General features: G+C 50.8%; 7 protein-coding genes across 7 annotated transcripts in view; 4 read left to right on the top strand and 3 right to left on the bottom strand.

Annotated features, from left to right (window-relative positions):
• Positions 1–657, bottom strand: part of VTN49DRAFT_2557 (uncharacterized protein) — a gene marked incomplete at both ends in the record, with an annotated part of 2141 nt that extends 1484 nt beyond the window's left edge. The window contains 2 exons of the mRNA XM_069410295.1: positions 12–209; positions 264–657. Coding sequence (XP_069269115.1) covers positions 12–209; positions 264–657 — 592 coding nt within the window. The remainder of the gene's footprint in view (positions 1–11; positions 210–263) is intronic.
• A 679-nt stretch (positions 658–1336) lies between these two features.
• VTN49DRAFT_2556 (uncharacterized protein) lies at positions 1337–2188 on the top strand (the record flags this gene model as incomplete). Its single annotated transcript, XM_069410294.1, has 3 exons — positions 1337–1525; positions 1580–2083; positions 2141–2188. 3 exons carry the CDS (start codon positions 1337–1339, stop codon positions 2186–2188), a joined length of 741 nt encoding a protein of 246 aa, XP_069269114.1.
• A 332-nt stretch (positions 2189–2520) lies between these two features.
• VTN49DRAFT_2555 (uncharacterized protein) lies at positions 2521–3096 on the bottom strand (the record flags this gene model as incomplete). Its single annotated transcript, XM_069410293.1, has 1 exon — positions 2521–3096. The coding sequence occupies one exon, from the start codon at positions 3094–3096 to the stop codon at positions 2521–2523; it is 576 nt and encodes a 191-aa protein (XP_069269113.1).
• Positions 3097–3765: 669 nt separating this feature from the next.
• On the top strand, positions 3766–4085 carry VTN49DRAFT_2554 (uncharacterized protein; the record flags this gene model as incomplete). The annotated part of the gene is made up of 3 exons (XM_069410292.1): positions 3766–3820; positions 3882–3931; positions 3984–4085. The coding sequence occupies 3 exons, from the start codon at positions 3766–3768 to the stop codon at positions 4083–4085; spliced, it is 207 nt and encodes a 68-aa protein (XP_069269112.1).
• A 1036-nt stretch (positions 4086–5121) lies between these two features.
• On the top strand, positions 5122–7158 carry VTN49DRAFT_2553 (uncharacterized protein; the record flags this gene model as incomplete). The annotated part of the gene is made up of 1 exon (XM_069410291.1): positions 5122–7158. One exon carries the CDS (start codon positions 5122–5124, stop codon positions 7156–7158), a length of 2037 nt encoding a protein of 678 aa, XP_069269111.1.
• A 381-nt stretch (positions 7159–7539) lies between these two features.
• VTN49DRAFT_2552 (uncharacterized protein) lies at positions 7540–8090 on the top strand (the record flags this gene model as incomplete). Its single annotated transcript, XM_069410290.1, has 2 exons — positions 7540–7795; positions 7864–8090. 2 exons carry the CDS (start codon positions 7540–7542, stop codon positions 8088–8090), a joined length of 483 nt encoding a protein of 160 aa, XP_069269110.1.
• Positions 8091–8119: 29 nt separating this feature from the next.
• VTN49DRAFT_2551 (uncharacterized protein) lies at positions 8120–9168 on the bottom strand (the record flags this gene model as incomplete). The annotated part of the gene is made up of 2 exons (XM_069410289.1): positions 8120–8883; positions 9024–9168. 2 exons carry the CDS (start codon positions 9166–9168, stop codon positions 8120–8122), a joined length of 909 nt encoding a protein of 302 aa, XP_069269109.1.
• Between the last annotated feature and the right edge of the window lie 3731 nt (positions 9169–12899).

The following is a 12899-nucleotide window of genomic DNA, read 5'->3' as shown; positions in this document are numbered from 1 at the left end:
TGACGACGCACAGGCATCATAGACCCAGTTAATGCCGAAGGGGGTCTGCGCAGACGACGACGCACAGGCATCATAGGCTGAATTGATCTCGGGTGCTGTCTGTGCACACGATGGCACACGGGCACCATAGACCCAGTTAATGCGTCTGTTCCTGACCTCAGCGAATCGGGGGTTCCTGGGTCTTCGAAATGTCCGGGTTCTCCTGGCCCCTTCATCATGATTAGTATCAATGTGAGGAGTACGAGTAGGAAAAGGCCTCTTACGACGCATTAATTCCCCGCCAATTTTTCGCTCTTCTAACGTGCGTAATATGGTGATGGCATGCGTTAGAAAGAGCTCCGACGGCCGATGCTGCTCCCACCACTGGCCGATGCGTGGGAGAATTTCATCTTTGCTAACGGAGGCGAGACTTTTCATAGAAAATGACGCAGAGACAAGAACAAACAAAGTTTTCGAAATGTCATAGACTGTTTTGATGACCCTCCGCGCTTTTGCGTTGGTGTATCTAGCTGTTAGTTTTAATGAATCCTGCTCAATGCTGTGCAAAAGGCAGTATGCATTCCATATTCCGTCGTGGTCACTTGACACAAGATATGGATTAACATCGAGAATGGACTTATGCTCGAGCAATGTGTCAAAAAAGTCGTCGGGGGACATTGTGTCAGGGTTGTGGTGAAAGTTGAGAGAAAGTCAGAACTAAGGCAAAGCATCACGGATACTTCAACTGTTATCAGGCGATTGGCCGCAATTTAGGATGGTAATGATGTCACGTGACATTAGGCATTGGCAGAGCGTTGCTCTCACGTGACTTTAATTTTGTCTGCTGTGTACGGAGCCCGATGGCTTGCTGAAGACACATGCTCAATCCTGTGCCTCCTGGCTGCGGGGCTCCACGATTTGCGGAGTGGCTGGCAAGACTGGTTTATCTAGCCTTGTCAGCCTTTTGTAGTCAGCAAACGACTCGTCGGTTCCCGTAAACAATCACGTGAGACTGTCAGATTCTCGTAAGGCTCTCGAACCCGTTCTCGGTTTCAGGACACTTAATAGGTCGTGATGGCTGAAGGGGGCAAGTCGCAAATTCCTAAGAATGTCAACCCTTTGTAACCGATCCAACTTGGGAGCCTTTGCGCGAAGCTCGGCCGAAGTCAGCTGAAAGTCCTCCGTCGTCGTCAACGGTGCATTCTTGCTCCCGCTGCTCGCATCACCGTTCGAAGCATCTTCGACCAAACCCTCTCGAAGCTCTTGGCCAAACCAACCGAATGGTGACGTTTATTCATCATCTTTGTGCGTCCCAATTCGCTTTTACCTGAAGTTTTGGTCCGCCTCACGCTCACTCATGTGCCATCACAGCGGTGTGCCGCGTGGGCCCGAGGGTACCATTTACGAGAAGGAGCGAGGATTCGATCAGAAACTGAGGATTGAGATCGACCCAGCGAAGATTACATTCATCAAAGAGCTGAATCGCTCAAAGGCGTCATCGGTCTTCCATGTAAAGTACAGTGACAAACCGCGTGTCCTGAAGGTGGTACGTTGGTCCTTCAGCCCTGACCATCACTTGTTCAACTTCTGATCGGTTCAGTTTCACAACAATGGAGATCCTGGGTATTCCGATAACGGGTTTCGCGACTTGAATCGCGCCCGCTGCGAAATCCGGGCCTACTGCCGTCTCAAGCAATCCGGTCTGTGCGACAAGGGCTATGTACCACAATTTTATGGCTATACGTTCTTGAACCCAACAGATCTTGAGCCCCACTTGAGCGCCTTCAAACATGACGCTGGCCTACCCAGTGCCATTCTGATTGAGTACCTGGCCGACTCATTCTCAATGGACTGCGTCACGTACACTGAGGAGCGAATGAACAAGGCAATTGCTGGTATTAAACAGATACATTCAGCAGCCTTGATTGAGCATCGCGACCCTTATCCGAAAAACATTCGGATTGTCCCTGGAAACCCGGAGAGGGTATTGTGGATCGACTTCGACGTTGCGATCACTTACCCTGACTCTTCTTACATCGGGGAACAAAGTCGTCGATGGCTTGATATTGAAGTTGCGCGCGTTAAGGGTGTCGGCGAATGCCTTGTTAGTACCTCGGATGATCTCAATTACTTGCTTGCCTTGCGCTGACAGAGTTCACAGGCAAATGATCAGAAACAAGGACGTCCACCAAACACAGAATTTTACTGAGGAGATAGCTAGTCTGCCCAGGGGAACATGATCTACAAGGGGAGGAAAGCGAAAGAGAAGAAATTTGTAATTCCCGCAATCAATTATTTCAGCATTCTAGCATCCTACACGGAGCACAGTTCCTACCGTTCCCTACAGAAGCCTCCAGTCGTCATCCGCCGCTGCCAACATCCCAAGATACCAGAGCCCCAGAAGTATCGTCAAACGACCAGGGCCTGCTGCTCCCCATGGTATGGCCCGTGCGACTAACAGGTTGCCATTTGCGTCGAGCCTCTTGATGGGAACTAATTCGGCGTCAGTTAAGATGAAGCCGTAACGTGCGGTGTGCTGTTTCATGTAGAAGTTGACTTGTGACAAAACCTGTAAATATTCGGTGTGAAACGGCTCCTCTGAAGTTCTCCAGTCGGATTCCCATTCCACGACACCTTTAGGTCCCCTGGGCAGCGATTCGGGGAGGTGCCTGGTGGAGTGCCAGCTTCGTAAAGGGCGATGTCAGGGCGGAATTGGTTGATAACTTGAGCTGCCTCACCCACATCGACCGAGATGGGAGTAAGTTTAAGAGTGGGAAGTTGAGGTGCAAGATGTTGGAAACCAGCTCTCAACGCACGGCGTAATCGACTTTGAATATACGTGTTAAAACGGGCATAAAACGCGGACTCAGCGTTGATCGGCTGTGGAGGAGAGGTCGGCATTGGCTCACTCGCGATTTGCACTTGCTGGAGGAGGGAACCCCAACGTTGCACGATCTCCGGGTAAGTGAAATCACGCCATTCGTCGACCGTGTTGATATCCGTATAGTCATAGCTGGCATTGGTTGTGTTACGAGCTCGGGTCGTCCGTTCCGTGGGGAGGCCAGGAGGGGCCACCATCAGATAGTCCAGGAGACTTTGGCTGTTGGCGTTGGCCATAGTGTTTCCGTCTCCCAGATAGTAGTGATCGTAAAGGGTGTATGATGAAATGAAGTTGTTTTATCTCCTGCTGGGGAATCATGTGTTTTGCCAACCCAGCTGAAGCTGGAAGCGCTGGACGGCGCTTACTGCACCTTTAGCACTGGGCGCTTTGGAGCCGGGGGATCATTCTGCAAGATTAATCACAGAGGAGCCACAGGCGATCCTGCGAACCAAACTATGCAGCCACTGTAAACTAGCACCGACCGCTCCTCGCAAATGGCCATATGTCAGGACGGTTGCGATTGAAAGGGCACATTCCGGAGCCTGCAATCGTCAGAATCACCTTCTGGGATGAGAAAGAGAATAGCCATGCCGATCTGTCAAGGTTGAAACTTTCATGACCGTCAGAATTCTGGCAAGACGTGAATTTGCAGGCTCCGTCTAGGTTACATCCCCTTTCCTAACGGAGTATACTGTCTTATACATTCTTTTTTAACTTTTGCTGTTTGTCACTCCGTTGTGAGTATCCCTGGAGCCGTAAACGACACATATGGAAAATTGAACCACAAATAACACTCGCAGTTATGTTGTCTATGGTCGTCGTCCGGAAAATTGAAGGACGAAGTGATGTATCTTACTACACCATGGCTACCAGGTAGCGAGGAAAGTGCAAACATAGGAGACAGCATGCGCAGCAAAGGACACAGAAAAGACGAACGTTTCGACATCGAGGCGGTTGGGCGTATCGCAGAAAGACCTCGGCGCCACCGCGCCAAAACCTCGAGGAGACAAGTCAGTTGCAGTCCAATTTAGCAGGGCAACTACCAGCGCTAGCGTGCAAGAACTTCTGAAGGTAATTTTCCACTGTAGTGTTTTATTCCGAAGACAAGCTAATTTTCATGAAGCATGAGTTCATCTCAAGTGCCAGTCCTTCATGGATCCTTAGACGACATTTCTTGCAAGTTCTTCCATATGCTGGAAACCTGGAACCGTGCAAGGAAGCCTAACCTATAGATCCTGGAGAGTTCAAGTTGTTGTGGATTCAAGTGTCTGGCATTTCATGTGCGGGAAAGGCGGTCAGTTTCACAGCTATGATACTCTGAGAGGAAGAATGACAGTTTTCATGTCACCGTCTAGCCTACCAGGAGTATCCGTAAAGCGGCGCACACGTACGACTCGGGAAGAGTCTAGCGTGGGAACCTGGGCTGGGACAGTTGAAACGGTAACAAGAGGGAGCTGTTTTGCAGCAATTGTTGTCGCGAAACAACTGATCCCAAAAAAGGAAAATGCTCTACAGAGTAGTATTGTTAGATAAGACACGGGTCAATACGCTCGAAGGGGTAAAATTACCGGTTATTACCAAAGTGGTTGTTACTAAGTCCTATATGGTTTGGGAGAGTCCTCGCTTAGCTAAGAACCCGCACATAAAAAGGGGGTACCCTGGCTGTACCTAGCGAGTACACAAGACATACTACAAAAACTCATTTCTCATCACGTTCATATTACTGTGCTGTATTCACTGCGTTATTTTACTCCATCTTACGGTCATTTACATGCTCGTAACACTTGTTCTTTCGAACAAGTATTCTACAGTGAGTTCATTTTGTGCTCCAGTGAATTTGACTTCCAATCTCGGTTATTACGTAGTGAGAAGTAACCTGTTCAAGTCTTAAGCTCTAACAACACTTTTCTTCGGCTAAAGCTGTTTAATAGCTAATGAACAACTCCCGATCGACCCCATCCTCAGCTTTTTCTGTTCCCCTTCCTTCCCCGCCTGATCAGTCACACAGCTAATGCAGCAAGAAGCGAGGAGTTCAAGGAATTTGGATAAATCCAACAAATACAAACGACAATTGATCCGAGATAATGGGCTCGAGCCGCACGGCCCTCCAGTGTATTAAAGATGCGTCTTTCAATCATATAAGTACTCATATTCCTTCACCGCCCCAAAAGTCCGTTACGTCGTATCATTCTTTCTGATTAGATATCAACACTGAGGCACCAGATCGGCAATGAGTACGATAAAATATCGTGGCCTGGATCATGGACCCGGATGAAATCTTTCGGTTGAAGCAGCAGTTAGAAGAGGAGAAGAAAAAGAGAGAGGAAGTGGAAGCAGCCCTGGTGGCGGAAAAAGAGCGAGCCGACAGATACAAAGCAAGTCTAACGGCGACAACTTTGGCTCGTTATCTGGAGCTCGGTCAAATTTACGTCATTCCCAACCTGAATGTCGAAGGGGACTCGAAAGGGACATCCACAACACTTACTAAGGTTGACGGCAAATTGTATCCACCGAGACTTGAATATTGGAACGATTTTGAGCACCTCTGTGATCAGATATGTGGCTCGTTGATGAAAGTGTTGTCCGACAGACAGCTTTTCTCTCCCGAGGTCTCGATTATCGAGGATGGCAACAAACTAAAGGAACTTGAGGTTTGGAACGAGCAAGATGTGCGATCTTACGTGGAAGCCGCTATTGAAAGCCCAGCTCAACGTGTGATCAATGAGTACCTGCGAGAAATCGGAGATTCGAACCGGGTTCGTTTCCAAAGCAGCGGAAACAGCTTGAGCCATATGGATAGCCACGGCAGTGCTGGGGACCAAGCTGCGTCCGCGACGGAATGGTCGTCATCCAACAGCAGAAACGGCCGAGGCGTCCCCGATCGTTGGGGAATGCGCGTATCGGAGGACGGAAGGGGTGGGCCGATATTTGTCGGAGAATATAAGGCTGCGCATAGACTGCCTCCGGGAACGATTGCCCAAGTACTCAACTCGCCGTCGGAGGACCTATTTTTGCGGGTCCTCACGCGCAAACAATGGAAGTGGGTCAGCGCAGAGAAGTACGAGGAGGTCATGGCAAAAGTTCTCTGTCAGGCCTATGATTATATGATCAGAAGTGGTCTCCTCTATGGGTATGTTTCACCCGGGCACTCCTTAATCTTTTTGAGGATTACGGAGTCGGATGTCGGGACGCTTTTCTTCCATTACACGCCAGTCATTCTTGAAGGCAACTTCGAGGCGCGACGGTCACCGATTGTTCAGCTGGCAACGTTGGCTATGCTGGGTCTACGGTCGGAGAAGATGACTGCGCAGTGGATCATTGACGCAGAGCGAAAGCTCTGTAAATGGCCTTCTTTGCCACCGAATCATGTTATCTCCGACGAGCCGGGCCGATTGGGAAGACACGATAGTGACAATGACAGTGGTGAACCAGATGATCCCACTGATGCAGACAATGTTCCGCCGTCGTTTCGCCCACAATCGGGCGCACCGAATTCGTCGTCGGGAGGTGGCCAACGGCGGCGGTCGCCGCGCAAGCGGAGTGCGCCTGAGGAAGAATTGGAATATTGCACGCAGGCATGCCTTCTGGGGCTTGTCCGCGGGTGGCCTCTGGATCCTAGTTGTCCGAATTTCATGCGACATTGCCAAGGGGAGAAGAGGACGGGGCATCTGCTGACTCAAGAAGATCTCAGCCGGCTCACCCAGGAGCAGCTTGCACGCAATCTTGATGAGGGGTGCATCTGCATGGATCGACAGGGCCTGTACGGAGCCACCGGCGTGCTTTTCAAGATCACCTTAACCGATCATGGCTACACGTTTGCCGCCAAAGGTGTGCAGTCGGTGCACGAACGGTTGCTGACACATGAGTCTCGTGTGTACGCTCGGCTTGCACCGCTCCAAGGAAAAAGGGTGCCTGTGTACCTGGGCACCATTACGCTGGAGCAGCCGTATCCACTCGTCAGTCTGGCTCGCGTAACCCAGATGATGCTCATGTCGTGGGCCGGAGAGCGGCTCGAGGAAAAGAAGTGGTCCGACAAGGTTCTCTCAGCAGAGCAGAGGGAAGCGCTGCGAGCGCTGGATTCGTTTGGCGTTATACACAACGATATTCGTCCTTCGAATTTGTTGTGGGAACCTAACCAGCGTCGGGTAATGGTGGTCGACTTTGATCAGGCCATAATCGCGGACCCTCCGAAGCGAAGGAATCGCACTCGGGAAAAACGCCGTTCAGATTGTGAGGAGTTGAGAGAGAAGAAGAGTCTCCGCCGTGAGGATCCAAGGGGTAGAGAGTTCCTTCGGTGACGAGTGTAGTTCCGTGCCGGATAGGCACAATGCAGGGCTAGTTCTCTGCAAAACAAGTATATATACAAGGCAGAAAACACTGCAACGGAGAGGATAGCTTGTTCTGTATAATGCCATGCAGCAGAAATCTAATCCCAACACCGCGATGTCTGAGTCACCCCAACAGAGGAAGGATATGCCTTGAACCCTGGATACTGGGAATAAAGAGAAGATTGAAAACCTAGATCTGAACGCTGTCTTTACTACTAGCCAAGCAGAAGGCCCCGCAAATCGCCAACCGTCTGTATTCCAACGCGGCTGGACGAGTAGACTACCAGGCGTTCGGGAACCTGGAGATTCTTAAGTGCATTCTCTGCGTCGAATTGGCATTGTTCAGATTTTATGGTTGATCTGCGTCATTGTAGATTTCGAGACGCGTCGTTCTGGGGTTCCAAAAAACAGGAGAATGTCTGCGGTCAGAAATGCGCAACAAAGCACGTCGATATGTATAACAATACGGCATTCTCGGGCAACATCTCCGCCACACATGACGTGCTGATAGTGATCCCCAACCTTCCGGACGGTGAGCCCGGGATGAAACTGGAAACTCCCGTGACCACGGATATCGAAGGACGAGATTTCATCCTTCGTCAGGACAGTATCAACGCAGCCAGGAAATTTTTCATCAGCATAATAATTAATATGCCGGGAAATCCCGCGCCATAGCGGTATTCATTTCTACTGCGGTGGTCCTGTCGAAAGGAGGGTACCTGTCCTCCGGAAGACTCAACGTGTCTCGCGTATCTGAAGCGCATGCATTCCTAGAGAGAACCGGTAGTTCCTATCCTATCCCAACATTAACATACACGTACGGCATACATACTGACCGATATCGGTATCATCGAAGGATGCAGAAGCACCTGTACCTGTCCCGCACTCCCCGTACCGTCTAGAGGGAGACGGGACACGACAATAACGGCCATCACCCACACCAACATGGCCGACGTGCCCGACCGTCCGGGCCAATCAACCAACTGTAAATAAAAGATTTAACGTTACGCTCACTCCGATGAGAATATCGTTGCAAAAATTCCTCTGTAGCTTCGCCCACAGGAAGCCTGGCTTCCACCATCAACTCCACCAGGAAGTCAATTTCATCGGGAGCCCATTCTTCCTCATTGCCCTCCAGATTACGCTTTGCCCGCCTTCTGTGCTTCCGTGGAGGGCGGCGGCGACGACGGCTTGCAGTATGATCCGCTGCCGACCGCGCGCCGTGTGCATTCGCAGAAGGATCTGGAGATGGGGGCAATTGGCGGTGTAGTGCCTCGTCAAACAGCCATATGAGGAAGCCGACCTGGTCTGAAAGGGGAGCCTCGAGAAGACGTTTGTGAAGGGAGCTACGCTGCTGTCGCTGCTCTGAGCAGCTCCGAGGGCTCCGAGGACGCTTGGTCAGATACTTTCCCAAATCGACCGAGTAAGCGTTGTCATCGGCATACGGAGTGGTTATGAAGCGGCGGCGCGCGCTGTCGAAGAGCAGCGAAAGGAAGGCGAATCGTTCCGAAGGCGGAGCATCCAAGAAATAATGCCGAAGGGATTGAGAAGGAGGTAGAGGAGGAGGGAAAGGAGGAGGATGTTGCTCCTGCTGCTGCTGCTGCTGCTGCTGCTGGGTGTCAATGAGAAGTTGTGTCGCGGGACACTCATCCGGCATTTCGGCTTGCTGAGCCCGCTGAATTTCGGCACTGGAGTCTGCCAGCGGATCAGTGATGCACCGAAAGGAGACCCAAAAGCAAAATCGGAAGGGTGGAAGCGCTCGTCGTCTCCCGCACCGGTAGGGGAACCGGGTGGAAAGGGAAAAGGAAAGGTGTGTCGGTTGAGGGTAGTCATACCTTCGGGAACGGCGCTATCTGCGATGATGGCCGGATCGATGGGCAGACCGACGGGAACCAGATCTCCGGCAGAAACACTCCCTCGACTAGGAGGACGGGAAATCTCCTGAGCGAGCTGCGACTGTATCGGATGCTCAGCATTCATTCTCGTAACTATGATCGTACGCGGAGGATTGGCAAGAAAAGGATGCCGCGGCGGCCAACGCACATCGTCACGCTGGATGTGCAAGCGAATGATGGGCAAAAAACTCATATGCACTCGAAGCAGCAAATCTCCCCAACAAAGGTCGGAAGGGCCCCGGCTATTTCAATGGCTGCCGCGGCATCAGACAACCAAATTGGAGGCAAAAGGCGACGGATCTGGCCGGATCTCTTTCTCGGCCGGAATAGCAGAAGGTAGCAACAGATGGGCAAGGTGCGTGCGGCATTTTCGCGATTGGCCATCGAACTCAAACCGAGTCGCGCGAAACCTGGAACATGAGGCGCACATCCCACACCGGTCAGGCTGGGTGGATCGGGATATCGGCATCCGGCGTCCGCTGAGTGCAGTAAGCAAACCGGAAACGGGGCAGGCGGCGCCGCACACCAAGTTGGCCCAACCGCATAGAGCTCTTTCTCGATCGAGCCTGACGAGCAGAATGCGAGCCAGACGGAGCACGGTTGGTGGTATGGTTGGTAGTCATCGCACAATAATCGTATTGTGGCAAAGTCAGGAACAAGGCGGAGCGGCTGACGGGAAACCAACTGAAAGTCGCAACTCGGAAGTGGCCCCTTTTGTCCGAGCGGCTGTGAGATGGCCGGCAGGTTACGAGAGTATCCAAGCCACATCTTCCTACTTGCCCATATTTTCACCCCCTGGCTCACTCGGAGAGGCTGCCACCTCATCTAGCCATATTCGCTTAGGTCGGAGTGGCTTTGACGCCCTCGTGCAGAATTTGTGCCCTGCGCATATACCACCACTCCCTCTTTTTATCTCCTCCCCCTTTCCTGCTTTCCCGGCCCCGGTGAAGCGGAGACGGGGCCACCTGCGGGATTTTTTTGAATGATATGACTCATCATTTTCCAAGTCGTTGCGATGCGGAGCATAACGTGGAATGCAGCGTGCGTAATCGTGTGGTTGTGCGCGCATGTGGGCCCTATGCCGGTGACTGTGCATTCGCTCATTCACCGCCGCTTGACGAATGATGGACCCTTCTAGCCTGGGGCCGCCGATGAGTAATGCAGAAGGGCAGCGGCGCGGCGGGGATACTGCGGCAATAGGCAGTAAAGAACGGCTGGAATGAAAAATGTTTGTCGAAGGAGAGCCAGCCGGCTGAGAGCCCCCCATATGGATGTCCTCTCGTAGGGGACGCACGGAGAAATGAGAGAATGACCAACGCAGCGCATTGTTTCGTGCATGGGAAAAACAGGAGTCATTGGGGGGCATGGGGAGTCATGGGATATTGATTTGATGAGACGTCCGCCGGCCGGGAAGGGACAAGGAAAGAGGGGGCGGCGCGGCGCGATTGCACGATTGCCTCATTGCGACGCCAAAATACGAGATGAGCCAGGGGGGGATGGCCAGGAGCCGAGGCAAGAAAGGGAGGGACGAGAGGGTAAAAAAAAGAAGAAGAAACAGTCCGGCCTTTGGGAGACGCACCTGCGCTTTATATGCGCGGCCGGCCAGGCAGAGCGATGGCAAATCCAAAACGGGACAAGTGTACGGGAGACCGCACCGTTCGCGGCAGGCGGTCAGACGAGGCGAGGGCGCGGTGCAATGGGAGCCGTTTTCGGCGCCCCGCTCTCCGTCATGTAAAGTACCAAGTCCGAATCATACAGGAATGGCAAGGATAGTCTACGGCATGCTGTAGAGGACAATCCGCCGAAAATCCCGAATACCGTAATACGCCTGTAATAATTTATTTCCACAGATTGTGATTTATTTCCATGAACAAATAATACGTTGGCTGAGTACACCGTCCAGATATCACTCGGGTTCCTTCGAAACCCTGGCTGACCTGACCAAGAGAACGTCCAGGACATAATGTTAATCAAGTGTGAGGGTCTTCGTACTGAATGGGCACTCTAGTCTCACATACATACACTCGTAATTACAATGAGTACACTTGTGTACCTGTTAGAATGTAAATGCTGAAAATTACACGGGAACGGTAATTCAGGGTACGGAGTCTTGGGTTGGTATCCGTTAGGGACATCTGTATAAATAAGGAGGTCTCCCCCAGAAGTACCGGTACAACCTAAAGAATAATACGGGGTCTCCTCTGGCCGTGCTACACACGTCACAATACGTATTTCACCATTACGTACCAGCTCGTAACTGGCTCATTTCAACAGTACCCCTGGCAACATTGTCTCTTCAGGCGGTCGTCTTGATGCTCGACTTGATGGAGATTGTTCGCCCAGTCAACTAGTTATCTGACGAAGATTTTCACCTCGTTCTTCTTGTGATCAGATACGAGTGCCTCAGCTTGCGTGCTTGGGATACAGTTGCGATAAACTCCACAGCCTCCTGCAAGTAGAAACTTGCCCTAACAGCAGTGCAGTTTCCGCCTTTGATATCGTCCGAGGTTTCTAGTAGTAAACCGATTGAGAAATTTTTAAAAGCTGTTTTTTCCCCTGGGTTTCTCATGACCCGAAACAGCCCTATCAGCGGATGCGAACGATAGGGCCCGAGTAAGCGTCTGCGAGGGCTCAATAATCCCTCCGTTGATGGCCTTCGCCGTCTCATATGTGCCAAATCAGCACTATAGAACGGGGCATTCATTTGAAGTCAACCTGTGGTAAATTATCAGTTATATTGGTCTGTTATTGTTCAAGGAATATGATTATATCCCCCATAACAGTACCTATCCAAGGCTCTTTCTCAGCAGGAGCACATGTATCCTAGCATCACGAAGTCATAATATCTCTTTGCTCCTCTCATGCGTTCTGAACTTGTAAATTTATTCAGTTATGTAGCAAGTTCCTTCCATTCCACAAACTGCTTATTTAATTTAAGTGTTTGATAATTACATCAGCTCAGCGGCACATGCGAACTATTCAAACATGAACTTGGTAAGCCGTTGATGGTTGAGTACAGTGTAGGATATAGGCAGGTAGTTATATAAACTCCGTACTCATTAAGTTATATATATTCCACAATCCCCCAACGGAAGCACGCCAGCTCAATTACAACTGAAACTAGGAAAATGATCTTCGATAATCAATGGAATTCCATTGTATATTCCGTAAGTATTCTATATATCTGCCACGGGTCCTAAGCTCAGGACGACCGTTTTATGAGTCGTGATGCGTCAGCCGACTTGGACTCAGTCTTGTCAAACGATGAATTCTTAACTACGGAGGTTGACCTACTCCGTACTCCGCATGTACTGTGTACCCCCATGATCTGACCTGATCTGAAATATAAAGATGTCAGATATAGTTTATTAGATAGACGTACGGAGTACTCCGTAACCACTGGCGAATGACACATAGCCCGGCAACCGTCAGCAGGTGTTGCTGATGTTAGATTTACGTGCTGACTGAAAGGACCTGAAAAACGCAGAAGTTCTCCTTTCACCCAGCGGAAGTCAGCGGGAAATCACGAATGGGTATTCGCACTAACAGTGCGAGAATCTCCCATACTCCTGCATATTCTTGAATCGTTTACTCGCGTCCCTTGTTCCCGAAATATGGTACCCAAAGAGTGGCCGTTTTGAACACATTGATTACCTCACGGCTTGTAAACTTGCGGCTTGAATTCTGTCCTCTGGACGGAGTAATTACCTACCTGGTGATTACCTGACTAACTTCTCGGATGAATGAGTATAGAGTACCTCTGGTTCCTTTAGTATTGATCACCATTCTGGAAGGTTTGGTCTTGTGTTCCAAGTC

Source organism: Thermomyces lanuginosus, assembly GCF_041956635.1.
Source record: "Thermomyces lanuginosus strain ATCC 200065 unplaced genomic scaffold VTN49scaffold_27, whole genome shotgun sequence".
Taxonomy (NCBI): domain Eukaryota; kingdom Fungi; phylum Ascomycota; class Eurotiomycetes; order Eurotiales; family Trichocomaceae; genus Thermomyces; species Thermomyces lanuginosus.
This window is presented reverse-complemented; position numbering and strand designations above follow the sequence as displayed.